Source organism: Stegostoma tigrinum, chromosome 23, assembly GCF_030684315.1.
Source record: "Stegostoma tigrinum isolate sSteTig4 chromosome 23, sSteTig4.hap1, whole genome shotgun sequence".
NCBI classification, from domain to species: domain Eukaryota; kingdom Metazoa; phylum Chordata; class Chondrichthyes; order Orectolobiformes; family Stegostomatidae; genus Stegostoma; species Stegostoma tigrinum.
In genome coordinates this window covers 45,416,173-45,432,573 of record NC_081376.1, presented here as the reverse complement: position 1 = coordinate 45,432,573, position 16,401 = coordinate 45,416,173, and the positions used below count along the sequence as shown (strand labels likewise).

Here is a 16,401-nt window from a genome sequence, read left to right as displayed (position 1 = left end):
TTACTTGAACTACTGCAGTCCGTGTGGTGTGGGGTATACCTACGATGCTATTAAGAAGGGAGTTCCAGAATTTTGTGCTGGCAACAGAGAAGGAACGGTCTACTTTTCATTGCACCATAGTTAGCTTCATGACTTTGGCTCCAGGCCACAACTTTCTCCCTATTAATTCTCTACATGTGTAACTCCTTCTTAAATGTTGCTCCATGTAGACTTAATTTCTTGATTTTTTTAGCTTTATTAGCCACCTGAAGTCATCACATTTTATATCCTAATGATTTCTTTATGTGCCAAGTACTCTGAAATTATGATTCCATGCTGGTTTTAATGTAAAATAAGATTGGAAGTAAGGTTTTACAATTTCCTTCTTTCAATTCTTAGGCCTTGGCATTCAAGAATCTCTTATGCAGCACTTTACTGAAGTGCTTTTTCAAAACCCAATTATCCTACATCCGCTGCAGTCTCTTAGGAAATGTATTTCCTTCAGGTTAACTTAGTCCAGCGTAAACTGACTTCTACAAATCCACATGAACAGCCCTTGATTAGTCCCTAGCTCTTTCTACTGAGGCAGAACATTTGAGCCACCAAAATTTTTAACAAATAAAAGGTTCTTGCTTGGAAGTACAGGCTAGCATTCTATTCATTGATTAAAAAAATATCAGCTAAAAGATAAAACTGGAGGCTGAAGAGTAATGACTGATCAAAAATCAGAGGATATATGAACTATTAGGAAGAACAAGCTATTTGGCCCCTCAAGCCTCCTCCACTATTCAGTGATATTGTGGCGATCTGATTGTGGTATCAACTTCTATCCCTGCCTTATGCTCCTAACAATTGATTCCCTTGTTGATCATTAATATATCCAATGCCCCAGCCTCTGGTATTTGCTGGAAAAGGGAGGAGTAGGAAAGCCTGCAAGAAGGGATATTAACAGTCAGTGAGGTAGCTGTCCAGTTGATGCAAATGCAACAATAAATTAGTTATTTTGAAGCTTGAAATTATGATTTCCATTAATTTTAAGTTGAAGAAAGGACTAAATGTAAGGCTTAGCAAAGTTTATTAGCCACCAAACATTGCCTAAAATTAAATCTGGCTAAAAAGTTCTCTAATCAAGTACATTCAAGATGATGACATTAGCTTGTATGAGGAGGCATAGCTGCAAATTGAGGGGTGATAGATTTAAGACAGATGTCAGAGGCAGGTTCTTTACTCAGAGAGTGGTAAGGATGTGGAACGCCCTGTCTGCCAATATACTTAACTCAGCCACATTAAGGGCATTTAAACAGTCCTTGGATAAGCATATGGACGATGATGGGATGGGCTTAGATTAGTCCACAGGTCGGTGCAACACCGAGGGACGAAGGGCCTGTTCTGCACTGTATTGTTCTATGTTCTGTGTTCTATGTTCATTCTCAGTATTAGAATCATAGAATGATGTAGAACAGAAGGGGACTATTCAGCCCATCATGCCATTGCCAGAATTGAAGAGCAGCCCCAGAATTTGAAAGTGCCTGAGGAAAATTTGAAGGAACAGACTGAGGAATTGATGAGTACATTGAAAGAGTCCAAAGACTAATCAATACATATGGAGCAACATGTCTACAATGAACTGAAAGCTCATGGGAAGTGGTCAAATTAGTGAAAGGGTTTCATAAATGACACTGAAATGAAGAAATAAAATCAAACACAGCAGTTACTCAGCTGAATGAATAACCAGGAAAAGAATTGGAAAATAAGAAAGTAAACAAATATACGGCGGGAAGTTTTGAAGAAGATAACTTTGAAGGACTTTGTAAATCTTACATAGACTTCTTCTGTAGAAACCTTAAAGAATCAATTGAAAACATGTTTGCACTAATAGAGAAGAGTTATGGATGTGAGTTTGCTCGCTGAGCTGGAAGGTTAGTTTTCAGACGTTGATTTGGAGTCAATCTACCATCCTCTGAGAAAAAGAACAGGAAATGACATCACCAACACAGGGAATGACATCATCAACCTAAGGAAACCTAAACAGATAAATAGAAAGCGGGACATAACACCAGCGCTTTGTCGGAGGCTCACTGATGATGTTACCTAGAATGGTGACAAAACGTCTGAAAACTAATCTTCCAGCTCAGCGAGCAAACTCACATCCAGAACCTCAACCTGAGCTACTAATCTTCTCAAGAGTTAAAAAATATTCTTCTGAATTAAAGTTGAGAAGCCCACGTGTCTCATATGACAGCACTAAAATGCATCCATACATGCAGAGGGATAGGTTGCCAGAGTATTGGTTTGTGGTTCCACCAGAAAGGGTGAAAATCAAAGTACAAAGTACAAATACAATTGAGAAAAAGCATTGTAATTGTTGATATTCTTTACAGAACTAAATAAAGAGCATACAGAAGAAACACTAGGGCTGAGTTATTTGAATGCTATGATGTTAAACCCTGCCAGTTTTTTTTTATTACATGTACTTGCTTTTAAATATTTATTAATACGGTACCTGTGACTGCGCGAATGAAAAGGTGTTTTCAGTATAGTACAAGGTAAGTTATTTGTCAGAAATTTAGAATAGTAAGAACTTCTTTATTTTCAAAGCCATTGTAAATCTTCTTTTCTTCTGAGGGAAAGACCTAATGAAATCCATTTCTCTGTGTCCCTGTGTGTCTATGTATGTCCAGAACTTTGCAGTTGTGGAAAGGAAGTTAGCTGGAGAATTGTAAAATTCATGAAAGAGAATGTCCAACATTAGTAACATTTGGTTCTAACCAAAAATAAAGGCAGGACCCTCTGAGAGCATTTTAACAGTTCACAAGAAAATAGCGGTCAGTGAACAGTAGTTTAGGAGTCATTGAGATTTAGTCAGAAGGAAGGGAAGAGCCCACTTGTAGTGCTGCTATTAGCTGCATCCATGCTACTGCACAGTTAGGGCTCAGAGGCCTCACTTATCAGCCCAAAAGAATTTAAGGGAAGCAGTCTGCTGAAGGTATGGATGAAGAAAGCCTATAAGTAGTGTTTGCTTGATGCAGCTAAAAAATTAAAGCTCAGAGAAACTCAGAGGCCGTGCTTGATTAGCAAAGCTAACTGCCTATGAAAGAGTTGTAAACATGCCAGTGATTATAGACAAGTGCAGAGCTTTGCGAATGTCATGGTACACCATCTCAGGAGAGGAGATACAGCAGAAGGTAAAGCAATGCAATTTGGAAAAGTGGCCTTCTGAAGCTGGATCTTTGAAAGTGAAAAATTGGAATTCCATATGAAGGATCCAAACGTTTAATGACATTTGATGATCCACAGTGTCATTAATGATGATGAATGGATTGCTGATATAGCAATGGGATCTATCTTGATAACATTTGTTATTTGATGTGTTCTGTAGAATGTTTGACTACAGCTTGTATTTCAACCCATACTTACCTCATGTTAACTCTGCTTATTAGAGAATAACTTATTAAAATACATTACAATATATACAATACAACACAATATAGCACATGAACAGGACCTTTGGCCCACCAATTCCTAATCCTTATTTAGACCTGCTACTGATTGTCCATGCATGGTTTCTAGCCCTCTGTCGACCTCTTATTCAACTGTCTATCAAGATAGGCTTTAAATGTTACTAATGTGCCTGCCTCTGGCACCCCCGCTGGTGGAGCATTCCAGACATCCGCCACCCTCTGTGTGAAACATTTTCCTTGAACTTCTCCCCTAAAGTTTCCCCTCTCACCTTGAAGCTGTACCCTCTTGTCGATGACTGTGCCATTCTGGGAATAAAGCCCTGATTGTCCACCCTATTTATACATCTCATAATTTTGGAGACCTCTGTCCGGTTACCTCTCAGCCCCTGCTTTTCCAGTGAAAGCGATCTGAGTTTATCTCTGCTCATAACTGAAACTCTCCGGACCAGGCAACATCTTGGGAGACCCTTCCCTACACCATCTCCAAAGCATCCATGTCCTTCTGATAGCTTGGTCACCAGAACTGCATGCAAAATTCCGAATGTGGCTTAATTAAAGTTTTGTACAGCTGTAACATAACTTGCCAACTTTTATATTTGGTACCCTGTCTAATGAAGGCAAGCATGCTGAATGCCTTCCTGACCACCTTATCCACCTGTGTTGCCACTTTCAGGGATCTGTGGGCCTGTACACCCAAATCTCTCTGTATGTCAATGCTACTAAGGGTTCTGCCATTTATTGTTTAATTCACAACCGAATTTTATCTTCTAAAATGCATCACCTCACATTAAACTCTGTCTGCCATTCCTCAGTCCAAATCCGCAATCTATGTATTTCCTGCTGTACCCTTTGACAATCTTCCCCAAGATCTGCAACTCTGCCAATTTTGGTGTCATTCTTACAGTAGATTATTTTGCATTCTCAACTTTATATTAGTTTGTTTGTTCAAAACCTCAGAATTCTCTAACTTTGTTATTTTAGTTTGAAATCCCTTATGCCTACATTGACTATCTTAAACTAAAAAGTAGCTGACTCCTAACCAGATTATGTCATAAATGAATGTCTTGTTTAGGATTGCAACCTAGTGCTGGTGATTTCTGTGGAAGCATAAAGTTTATGCTGCACTGTAGAAGGATGCAATCTACATTGGTATTCTCCATGGCCTTGTGTTTACCTATGTCAGTGATCTCCAACAATGAAGCCTAAAGTACTCAGCACTCCTCCAATTCTGGCCTCTTCTGCATTGTCTGGTTTCCATCCCAGTTGGCAAGACCCAATGTTCAGAATTTCCACTCTCAAACTTACCACCTCACTTCTTTTATCTTCTTTAAGATAAACCCTTTAAAACTTAACTGTCAGACCAACTTTTGGAAATCACCTTTGCTGATATCTTGTCATGTGGCTTGGTGGCAAATCTGCAAAGAGTCTTGGGTGATCTATTGCATTCAAGGCTCGACATAAATGTAGTTAATTGTTGCTAATAGTTGCCTACATCTTAGTCGCCTACATCTTAGTCACCAATTCCCACATCTCATGAATGAGTAAAAAATTTCTGGTAAAATTGAATGCACATGTAAATGACTTTAACATTTTCATGTTGCAGGTTGGAAAGTGGGAAAACCAAAGTCTAGCACTAAAATATCCAGTGTGGCCAAGATTTAACTCCTTCGCAGATAGTGAGGTAGATGACAACCACCTAACTATCGTCACTTTGGAGGAAACCCCATTTGTCATTGTGGAGGACGTGGATAAGTTGACTGGAACTTGTGCGAGAAGCAATGTGCCATGCAGGAAAAATATCAAAGCTGTGTGAGTACGGTCTGAGGTCATTTTCATTTCTCTTGTTAGCCATTTCATTGTCAGAAACTGAGCCTCAGTCATTTAGAATGTGACATACTTTACAGAATCTTCCACACTCGGCATGTTTGGGAACACCTCCTGAATGTTCATGTTTAAGGAAACAGATCTAAACCAAACAAACGTTTGTAGGTATCAAATCAAACCGATTTTAATCTTTCTGTTCAAAGGTGGCAGCCCTAAAATACTCATTACACTATTTGTCCACAGAAGCTGCTTTGCATTACCACAATTATCTATATTTGTTTTAGATTTGCAGAACCTGCAGTTTGTTTTACTTTGCTTTAGACTTTCCTGAAGGGCTGTTCGTTTGTAGTTGCATGTCTTCTGTCAATAACATACTCCAGTTGTTGAAAATTATGTAGCATCTTACCAACACTAAAACTGGTATTCAGCTATTCAGCCTAATTGGGCCTATGCTAGTGGTTATCGCTACACTCAAGCTACCTCATATCTTTCTTGTTATAACTGTATAAATGTATCCATCTGCTCCTTTCTGTCTCTCATATTAAACAACAGACAGGATTGTGAAGAAGGCATTTGATGTGCTTCCCTTTATTGGCCATGCATTGAGAATACAATTTGGGATGTGACATTGTGGCTGTACAGGACATTGGAATACTGCATGCAATTCTGGTTTCTTTCTGCTATGGGAAGGATGTTGTGAATTGTGAAAGGGTTCAGTAAAGATTTACAAAGCTGTTGCCAGGGTTGGAGGGTTTGAGCTGTAGAGGGAGTCTGAATAAGCTGGGGCTATTTTCCATGGAGCGTTGGAGACTGAGAGGATGACCTTATAGAGATTAATAAAATAATGAAGGACATGGGTAGGCTGAGTAGACAAGGTCTTTTCCCTGGAGTCGGGGATTCAAAAGCTAGAGGGCATATGTTTGAGGTGAGAGGGGGAAAGGGGGAAAGAATTAAAAGAGACCTAAGGGACAACATTTTCACGCAGAGGGTGGAGCGTATATGAGCTGCCAGAGGAAGTGGTGGAGGCTGGTACAATTACGACATCTAAAAGGCATCTAGATGGATACATGAATAGGAAGGGTTTAGAGGAATATGATTCAAATGCTGGCCAATGGGACTAGATTTACATTGGATATCTGGTTGGTACGGACAAGTTGAACCGAAGGGCCTGTTTCCATGTTGTACATCTCTATAACTGCATGACTCTGTAACTTCTCCATAAGTTCATTTATGCTTTTTGCTTCCACTCTGTAGAAGCAAGATCCACATTCTCACCACTTTCGCTCTTCACTAATGCATACCATTCCTGCAAAAGGCCAAGGGCAGCAAAATCATGGAAGAGACTTAAATGCAAGATGAAGAATTTTAAATGTAATGTGGTGTAAAAGTAAAGTTCAATATAATTCAGCAAGTTACGGGAATGATAGGTAAACAGAACTTATGTGGGCTAAGAGGATATAGGAAACAAAGTTCTGGATGAGGTAAGGTTATAGGGATGGGGACTAGTCAGAAGAGCTTTGGACTAGTTGAGTATGGAAGCCATAAAGGCAAGAATAAGGGTTTCATTGAGAGATGGACTGAGTCTGGTCAGAGGAGGATAACATAAAAGGAATGGTAAAAAGATTGTCATTGAAAGGGCACACTATGGGGTTAAAATCTCAATTTGGGGTTAAGTAGGATTTTGAGGATGTAAACAAGATCGATGTACTCTAGCAGGTGTAGGCCTTAAGGCGGTGTGGATAATGTCTCTATCTCTGAGCCTAAAGTTCCGGAGTTTAAGTCCCACATCACAGATGATACTGGTGGAAGATACATTTGTAACCTGGGACAAAAGGTTGATTATCAGCCTTTAAATCCTTCCATGCTGACTGTGGCCAGCAGTAAGAGTGTTCAACCATACTTGATGGAGAGTGGCATTTCTGAAACAACAGCTAGTGATCTGTTCCAGGAAAACTCAAGTCATACAAACATGTAAGCATTTGTTTGACCTGCATCGTGTATTGCTAAACTTTGGAATGCCTCTAGGTCTAAGTAAGACTTTGGTGAGACAGGTTTTGTTCGTGATCTAAATTTAATTACTTAGTTGAGCATTGCGTATCTAAGTGGGCTGGGTGTGCACAGGTAATTGGAATTGCAATCGCACAAACCACTGAAAGCAACATAAAAAAATGAAAACCAGACATCAGCATTTATTTCTTGTAGGATGGAATTGAAAAATAGAGAAATTATGCTAAACCTGTGTTGGTTAGATGATACATGGATAGTGGTCACCACATTAATAAGACCACTGAGGATAGTGCAAAAAAGAATTATAAGGATTGTACTGCAAGGTTATAATAATGAGGAAAGAATTAATGTTCTCGGACTCCTCTAACAAGGAGAAAGCTGAGGGATCACCTAATAGAGGTATTAAAATCATGAAAGCCTTTGATAGAGTAAATCTATAGAGAGCCTAAGGAAAAGAGAAAGTCTAGAGGCCATCTGTGTAAGATAATCTCCAAGAACCAACTGAGGCATTCAGAGGAAACTTTACTGAGGGATTGGCAAGGGTAAAAACTTGCTGCTGTAGAGATTTATTGAGGCAAATAGATCAAACATGTTTATTGGGAAGCTGGTTAAACATATGAAGAAGAGAATGGAGGTTTTTGCTGACATATAGAATGATGGTGGAGGATCCTATGGAGCAAAAGTGCTGGAAAGTATTAGTTGTTTCTTGTATTCACTTTCTATACTGTGTATCCTATGGAGCTTGATCAAACTCAATGACCGTTAACGCACTTGCGCAAGAGAGGAGAGAAAAATTTTACAATTTTACAAATCATTTACTCATGAAAGCAAGTGCTGTGGTCAGTTGGATTTAAGAGCGCAGTTAAAACCTTTTGTTTAGAAATGAAAGCCTAGTTATAACAAGCTGATTCTATAATTTAGATCACAATCCCAGTTTCCATCAACATCATCGTGTACATGCTGTCTGATGGCATGTGGAATCATTTTCATTTCTTTTTACACTCCATCATTCTATTTATTTGCCAAGAACCATTTGGCATTGATATTCATGTTCTTCATCTTCTGCTTTCCCCATGAAATGTGCTCTGTCTAACATCTCTTACAAGTACATTTCTTCTGGAGATGTGCACTGCCCAGATTCTCTGCATTTCCTCAACTGTGTTCAGTAAATCTCTTTGTTTATTCGATGTCCTCAGAATGTCATCATTTGTCACTTCCTCTGTCCAGTTGACTTTTTTTATTTATCCTCCCTCAAATTCACATGTGACAACAATTCGGAAGTTGGCCTCCTCTTTCCTGAGTCCAAGTCTTATGTCCATACAAAACAACACTCCAGATCAGGCTGTCTTTATAGATAATGGGAACTGCAGATGCTGGACAATTGAGATAACAACGTGTGGAGCTGGATGAACACAGCAGGCCAAGCAGCATCTTAGGAGCACAAAAGCTGACGTTTCGGGCTTAGACTGAATATGATGACCTCCATCACATGAAGTCTGTTATTATTGTGGCCTAAGACTATCTGCTGCAATGATGGAGTTGTTGGTAACTATATCGACACAACAGGTTTACATTATAGTGTCCCACCATTGAAAATGGCTAAGAAAGCAGTTCAGGATTGAACTGAGAGGAATAAGCATGAACAGGATAAATTAAAACTCTATTACAGGATGAGTAGTTGGCATCATAGGAAGTGAGGCCTCCTAGTTGCCACCCAATGAAATCCTCTCCAGGTTGCAGCCTATTTTGTATAAATATTGCTCTCAAGTGTGAAATACAATCTATTTATGAGGCTGTGATTAATTTTGTGCATCTCAGAAATGCCCCCAAGAGAAACTCTTGTCCCTACATAATAATTAATGGCGCAGAAACAGAACATTGATTGCGGAATCTGATGCAATTACGGCAGAGTAATATGATGGGTCTGGCCAGTTTGTTGTTAACAGGGCCATTTAAAGACTTTAGTTCCCAAATAAGCCTAGGTATGCTACATTAGAAAACTGGTGTGGTGGGGAGGAGAAGAGCCACTGAAATTCTGGAGAATTTCAGCATAAAGTGGTTATATAGACAGAGAAATTCACCTATGCAGTATATGATTTCCAGACCCTCAAAGATCTCCTCAGGCTCTATATGGTGGGAAGGAGACTCGATGGCCGTTTAATGATCTTTAATGAGGCTGTAAGCTAAAATGAGAGTAGCATGGATCTTGCAGCTGCTTCTGAGATGGCAAGCTTTCTTCTAGACTTTTCTGGTTATTACATTCCAGCGGGATAAATTTTTTCTTTTGATTCATTTTGGTTCTTTAGTGGTCAAAAACACATTAAGAACACACGTGCTTTTTTCTCAAATGAAATTGTGTTTATAGAGTTGGCATTTAGTATGCTTGCCTTCATTGCACAGACATTTGAGCGTAGGAGTTGGGATGTCATGTTAAGGTTGTACAGGAAGGTGGTGAAGCCTCTTCTGGTGTGCAGTTCTGATCGCCCTGGAGAAGGTTGCTGGGAATGGAGGGTTTTGAGTTAGAAGGAGAGGCTGGATAGGCTGGAACCTTCTTCACTGGAACATAGGAGGTTGAGGGGTGACCTTATAGAAGTTTATAGAATCATGAGGGGTATAGCTAAGATGAATGGCAGGTGTTTTTTCCCTAGGGTGTGGGATTTCAAGATTAGAGGGCTTATTTTTAAGGTCTGTGGAAAAAGATTGAAAAGAGACATGATGAGCAATTGTTTTTACGCACAGAATGGTTTGTGTGTGGAATGAATTTTCAGAAGTGGTGGATGTGGGTACAGTTACAACATTTAAAAAACATTTGGAAAAGTACATGAATAAGAAATGTTTGGAGGGATATGGGCCAAGTACAGTCAGGTGAGACTAGTTTATTTTGGGGTCATGGTCGGCATGGACTGGTTGGACCAAAGTGTTTGTTTCCAAGCTGTATGACTCCAAGACTCTATGACAGCCTCTGTTTTTAACCTGATTTTCTGGTTCCACCCTGACTAGTTAATGGAAAGTGTTGACAGCTTTGGAAGAAAATAAAGGGATAATCACTGGACTCATAATCCAGAAGCACAGGCCGGTGATCTTACCATTATGTCAAGTGATATGAGTTCAAATCTCACGATGGCCGCCAGTGGGATTTCAATTTTAATAAATATGGGATTAAAAGTTATTATATAATGACTGTAAAATGAAAAGTTGGTAATGGATACCCTAACTGATTCTGATAGAAGAAAAGCCCATCTAGTTCTCAAATGTCCTTTAAGGAAGGAAATCCGCCATGCTCACCTGGTCTCACAGACATGTCACCAGACTCACAACAATGTGATTGACTTTTAAGTGACCCTCTGAAATAGTCTTGCAGATCACTGAGTTCACGGGCAGTTAGGAATAGGAAAACAAGTACTGCTCTTTCCAACAATGACTACTTCCCATTGACACATAATGTGAAAAGAAGTGCCTTTATAGGACCGATTGTGAAATTGAAGTGCTCCTTGTCAGCTCCTCAAGCTTAATCCCATTTAATTACTCCCCAGTAGATTCTCCCACCGATGCAGATTGGACAGCCCGGGATCCCACCTTCAGTGTTTGGGATCAGGCCTACCTGTTCCAATCTCCCCTACTGATTTGGAAGCCAGACCTGTCAATCAGGCTGGATTTTTGGATGGGAGACTGTCAGCAAGAGAAAAAAACACATGCAATGTAGCATTCCCCCATAGCATAGATGTGTATCTTTTCTCTCTAGGTTCCTTGTCCACAACCTGCCTGATTGGCCAGGAGGAGACCTTTGGGAAGGGAATTCCCATGGCACCAGGTTGAATTTCAGCAGAGCTGAGAACAGTAGACTAGTCGATGTGGAGAGGGAGTTTATTTCTTTATTCATTTACGGATGAGGGCATCACTGTCTAGGCAGCACTTGTTGCCCATCCCTAATTGCCCAGAGGACAGTTAAGAGTCAACCACATTGCTGTGGGTCTGGAGTCACATGTAGCCACACCAAGTAAGGATGGATTCACCAGCATCTGCAGTTTACATTATCTCTTATCAAGGATGGCAGTTTTCTTCCCTAAACGACATTAGTGAACCAGGTGGGCTTTTCCAACAATCACTCCATGGTCGTCATTAGACTCATGATTCCAGATATTTATTGAATTCAAATTCCACCATCTGCTGTGGCAGAATTTAAACCCGGGTCCCCAGAACATTATCTGGGTCTCTGGATTAACAGTCCAGCGATAATACCACTCGGCAATTGTCTCTCCATGGGGCTGTCTGTTTCCAGACGATGAAATGAAACCCAATTGCGACTGAATCCTAATGAAGCCCCCAGTGATGGTTGAAGGGAATAGGTTGTGTTCAAGGATGTGCAGTATTGATTGGGTGTGGTTTGCTAGTGGAGGAGAATATAGGTGATAGCATAGAGTATATACAGGGGAGGTAGGTGTTCATGTAGCACATTGGTAATGTCCCAAAAGCTGATCCAGGAAGCCCAGGTTCAAGTCCCATCTGCTCCAAAAGTGTGTCGTAACTGCTCTGAATAATTTGATTAGAGAATGTCTTTTGGGGCTGCTCCTTGTGGCTAAGAAGCAGTGCTGTAAACCTCATGCAATCATCCCTTCTCATCTCCCTTTCCCTATCGGGTTTCCCAAGACCTGGGTCACTCCAATGGTTACAAATAAAATAGTTGCCAAAATGAAGACAGGGTGACCCACTAAAACACACTTTCAATGAAGAGATCTGCCACTCACTCCTGCTTCCACCTCCATTGAAATTAAAAGCACCCAGATTTTGACTGTCTTCCTGCCTCAGACTTTTGAAATGTGAACCTCCGAGCCAGCCCCATCATATCCAGTTTTGGAAGTGAGGATTCAGAAAGGCCTGGAACATTTTAGAAGATTTGAAATTTCAAGCAAATACTGTTTATCTAAACATTTACTGCTCACCAGAAAATTGAATATTGAATGTAACATGATCAGTCATATTTTCGACTGATTGCGTTTATCTTTATTTTGCAAAGTACAGAAAGATTTAATTATGAATGGAAGCCACACGTGGAGGTCTAGAATTTACTAAGTTCAATATCATCATTTGAACACTTAACACAGTTATGTAAGTTTCACCTTATCACCAACTTAAAAGTGGTATTTGCTGTAACTCATTGATGCCTTAGTTAGAATGACAGACAGAAGGATTTGATGGTGTTTTATGCAGCCAGATCATGACTATAGTTACTCTGATTTCCTGGTCAGGGTAATTAACCTGAAATCAGTTTGACTACAAATGTTTTGACAGTGGTGTCAAATATTCAGGTATTCATTTGTTATTCCTGTCTCATTGTTTATTTACTTCTGTTATCAGCAATTCCACCGACAAGGGGATCTATGTGAAGAAATGCTGCAAAGGATTTTGCATCGACATACTGAAGAAGCTTGCAAAGGCTGTGAAATTCACGTATGATCTGTACCTGGTGTCAAATGGGAAGCATGGCAAAAAAATCAATGGTGTATGGAATGGATTGGTTGGTGATGTAAGTCGCTTTAGGTAATAAACAGTCGCAAGAAGCTTTGCAACTTAAGGGTTAGAATGCATTAGTAAACACATAAGGAAACGTCCTCCAATAAAACACCCCTAGGTGCAAATGAAGAAAAATTCCAGAGTCTGTGTGCTTTAACCTAACTCTGCTTCTTTCCTTTTTTTGTCATTACCTGCATTTCCTCAAGGTGATGTATCAAAGAGCAGCTATGGCTGTCGGTTCGCTGACCATTAATGAGGAGAGATCTGAAGTTGTTGACTTTTCGGTACCGTTTGTGGAAACAGGAATCAGTGTCATGGTATCTCGGAGCAATGGCACAGTTTCCCCCTCTGCGTTCTTAGGTAAATGCTTTTATGGTTTTATTACCTGGTATTGCATTTTCCTTATCTGTGATTGCTCGACAAGTAAAGCTAAAGTTAAATTGTTCTACCCTCGTATTAGGGACAGATGACTGGGGAGTGCCTTAACCTCAGGGTCACTCTGCCTCAGGTGAAGGGAGAGGTTGAGAAGGATAGCCCTTCATAGTAACCTCAGCTGGTACAGGAATTGAACCTGTCTTGCTCTGTGTAGCAAAACAGCCATCCAGCCAACTGAGCTAACCACCTCAATTTTTTGTAGCCATAGAATTCCACTGACATGTCAGAGCGAACTGCCTTAATTAATGTCATTGTACTGTTAATGCTCAAGTGATTTCTCCCTTCAACCCCTTTTTAATTTAATCCTCTCCCTGTCTTCATACCCACCCCTATTTTGTTATTGCTGCACTGCCCCCTGGTAAATTTAATCCGTGGCATGTGTGATTGACTGCAGGTTAATTTTTAAATGCTCAAGTGCCAGAGAAACACCAGCAGAGCTCTGTTGGGCTGAATGGCCTCTTTCTGTGTGATATATTCGATTCCATCACCAGCAACTGGGACAGGAGAGACGGAGTGGAGGATATCTCCAGGTTGGGAAAGTTATTGCTGTAGCTTTCCAACAAGGGCTGAAACAACATGGCACAATCTACATGGTGATAGGGAAATTCAAGACACCAAAAACACATGGCTCTGTGCCCTCGTTGCTCAGACCCCTAATGTGGGTTCCTTAGTATGGTGGGATTGCTTACTGTTCCTTTTTGGAACTGCTTGGATGCCAGAGCTGCTAGCTGAGAAAGGGCAACGAATATGCCTTGAAGCAATTTATGTGTTAAATTGCTGCACACCAATGATTGGATCATGGCTGGATTACAAACCCACCCCTGGCAAATTTTAGTTGAAGGAGCAAGGGCCACGCTATCCCTCCTTAAGTTGCAATTTATGACAAAATCGAAGCCATTACACTACTGGACCAGTTTTATGAGGAGTGGATCAACCCTCCTGTTTTCAACAGCAGCAGCAGCACGAACAAGAGTGCTGATGGGAAGGTAAGGTTGTTTTCTCCCAGTACAAAAACTTACCTTGTGCAGGAGCAGCCCTCTTGTTTTCAGCGGCGCGTGTGTGGCGGGAATGCGAGCCAGGAAGGAACTGAAATATTCGGGCATTGGCTAAACCCAAAACTCTGCGCGTGTAGTGTCTCCCACCCATCCTCCTCCTCTAACCAAAAAAAAGACTGTGTGGAGGGTCGGTAAGGTAAGGCTTCTTTTCTTAATTCTTCTGGAAATCTAGAGTATGGGAAATGGAAGCTGGGGCATGCTTCTCTTGCAGGATATGGGAGGTAAGGGTCACTGCTGGTGTCCCCTCTGAATTCACCTGCGAGAAGTGCACCCAGCTCCAGCTCCTCACAAACCGCGTTAGGGAACTGGAGCTGGAGCTGGATGAACTCCGAATCATTAGGGAGGCTGAGGGGCTGGTAGAGAGGAGTTACGGGGAGGTGGTCACACCCAACGTACAGGAAACAGGTAGCCTGGTGACTGTCAGGAAGGGGAAAGGGAATAGGCAGACAATGCAGGGATCCCCTGTGGCCATTTCCCTCAATAATAAGTATACTGTTACGGATATTGTTGAGGGGGACGACCTATCAGGGGAAGGCCATAGCAGACAGGTCTCTGGCACTGAGCCTGGCTCTGTGGCACAGAAGGGAAGTCGGGGGGGGGGGGGGGGGGTTGCAGAACAAGAGAGCAATTGTAGTGGGGGATTCAATAGTAAGAGGCACAGACAGGCGGTTCTGTGGACGTGAACGAGATGAACGGATGGTATGTTGTTTCTCGGGTGCCAGGGTCCATGATGTCTCAGATCATTTCTTCAAGATCCTTAAGGGAGAGGGTGTTCAACCAGCAATCATGGTACACATCAGTACCAATGACATGGGTAGAAAAAGGACTGAGAATGTGAAAAACGAGTACAAGGAGTTAGGTTGGAAGCTGAAGTCCAGGACAAACAGGGTAGTTATCTCTGGATTACTACCGGTGCCACGTGATAATGAGGTAAGAAATAGGGGGAGAGTGCAGCTAAGCATGTGGCTGCAGGGCTGGTGTAGGAGGGTGGGCTTCCATTATGTGGATAATTGGAGCATATTCTGGGGAAGGTGGGACCTGTACAGTAAGGATGGGTTGCACCTGAGCCAGAAAGGCACAAATATCCTGGGAGCGAGGTTTGCTCGAGCTGTACAGGATGGTTCAAACTAGATTGGCAGGGGGTGGGGAAGCAGGTTTATAATTCAGAGGATGAGGTATTCAGCCTTCCCTCAGACACAACAGGGAGTGAGGTTGTTTATAAAGAAATGCGGTTGATGGAGCATAATTGTGGACACAGATGGTTAGAAATGTGTATACTTCAATGCTAGAAGTATCAGAAATAAGGCAGATGAACTTAAAGCATGGGTCAGCACTTGGAACTACGATGTTGTGGCCATTACAGAAACTTGGGTAACTCAGGGAGACGAATGGCTGTTGGAAGTTCGGGGATTTAGATGCTTTAAAAGAAATAGGGAGAGTGGAAAAAGAGGCGGGGAATTGGCATTGCTAATCAGGGCTAGTATAGCAGCTATTGAAAGGCAATTCAAGAATGATATGTGAACAGAGTCAGTTTGCGTTGAGGTCCAGAACAAGGAAGGAGCAGTCACTTTGTTGGGGGTTTTTTACAGACCTCTTAATAGTTGCAGAGAAGTAGAGGAGCATATTGGGAGATATTTACTGAAAAGGTGCGTAAGTCACAGGGTTGTAGTCATGGGTGACTTCAACTCTCCAAATTTTGATTGGAAACATTTTAGTTGTAATAGTTTAGATGGAACGGATTTTGTCCAGTGCATTCAGGAAGGATTCCTGACACAGTATATAGATAGACCAACACGAGGAGAGGCCACTTTGGATTTGGTGCTTGGCAACGAACCAGGCCAAGTGTTAGACTTGGTAGGAGAGCATTTTGGCGGTAGTGACCATAACTCTGTTACTTTTACAATAGTCATAGAAAAGGATAGGTACATACAGCAGGGTAAGGTTTATAATTGGGGGAAGGGTAATTACAATTCTGTTAGGCAAGAACTGGGTAACATAAATTGGGAACAGATGCTGTCAGAGTAGAGCACTATTGAAATGTGGAGATTGTTTAAGAATGCATACTGTGTGTGCTCTATATGTTTGCCCCTCGCAGGCAGGGAAGATGCAGTCGAGTGAAGGAGCCTTGG

The 16,401-nt window shown here is 41.3% G+C and overlaps 1 protein-coding gene across 8 annotated transcripts in view; it reads left to right on the top strand.

Annotated features, from left to right (window-relative positions):
* Positions 1–16,401, top strand: part of grin2aa (glutamate receptor, ionotropic, N-methyl D-aspartate 2A, a) — a 261,785-nt gene that overhangs the window by 171,327 nt on the left and 74,057 nt on the right. For all 8 annotated transcript variants that reach the window (XM_048552405.1, XM_059654132.1, XM_048552408.1 and 5 more), the window contains 3 exons: positions 5,044–5,249; positions 12,627–12,795; positions 12,989–13,142. In XM_048552405.1, the coding sequence (XP_048408362.1) occupies positions 5,044–5,249; positions 12,627–12,795; positions 12,989–13,142 (529 nt within the window). The remainder of the gene's footprint in view (positions 1–5,043; positions 5,250–12,626; positions 12,796–12,988; positions 13,143–16,401) is intronic.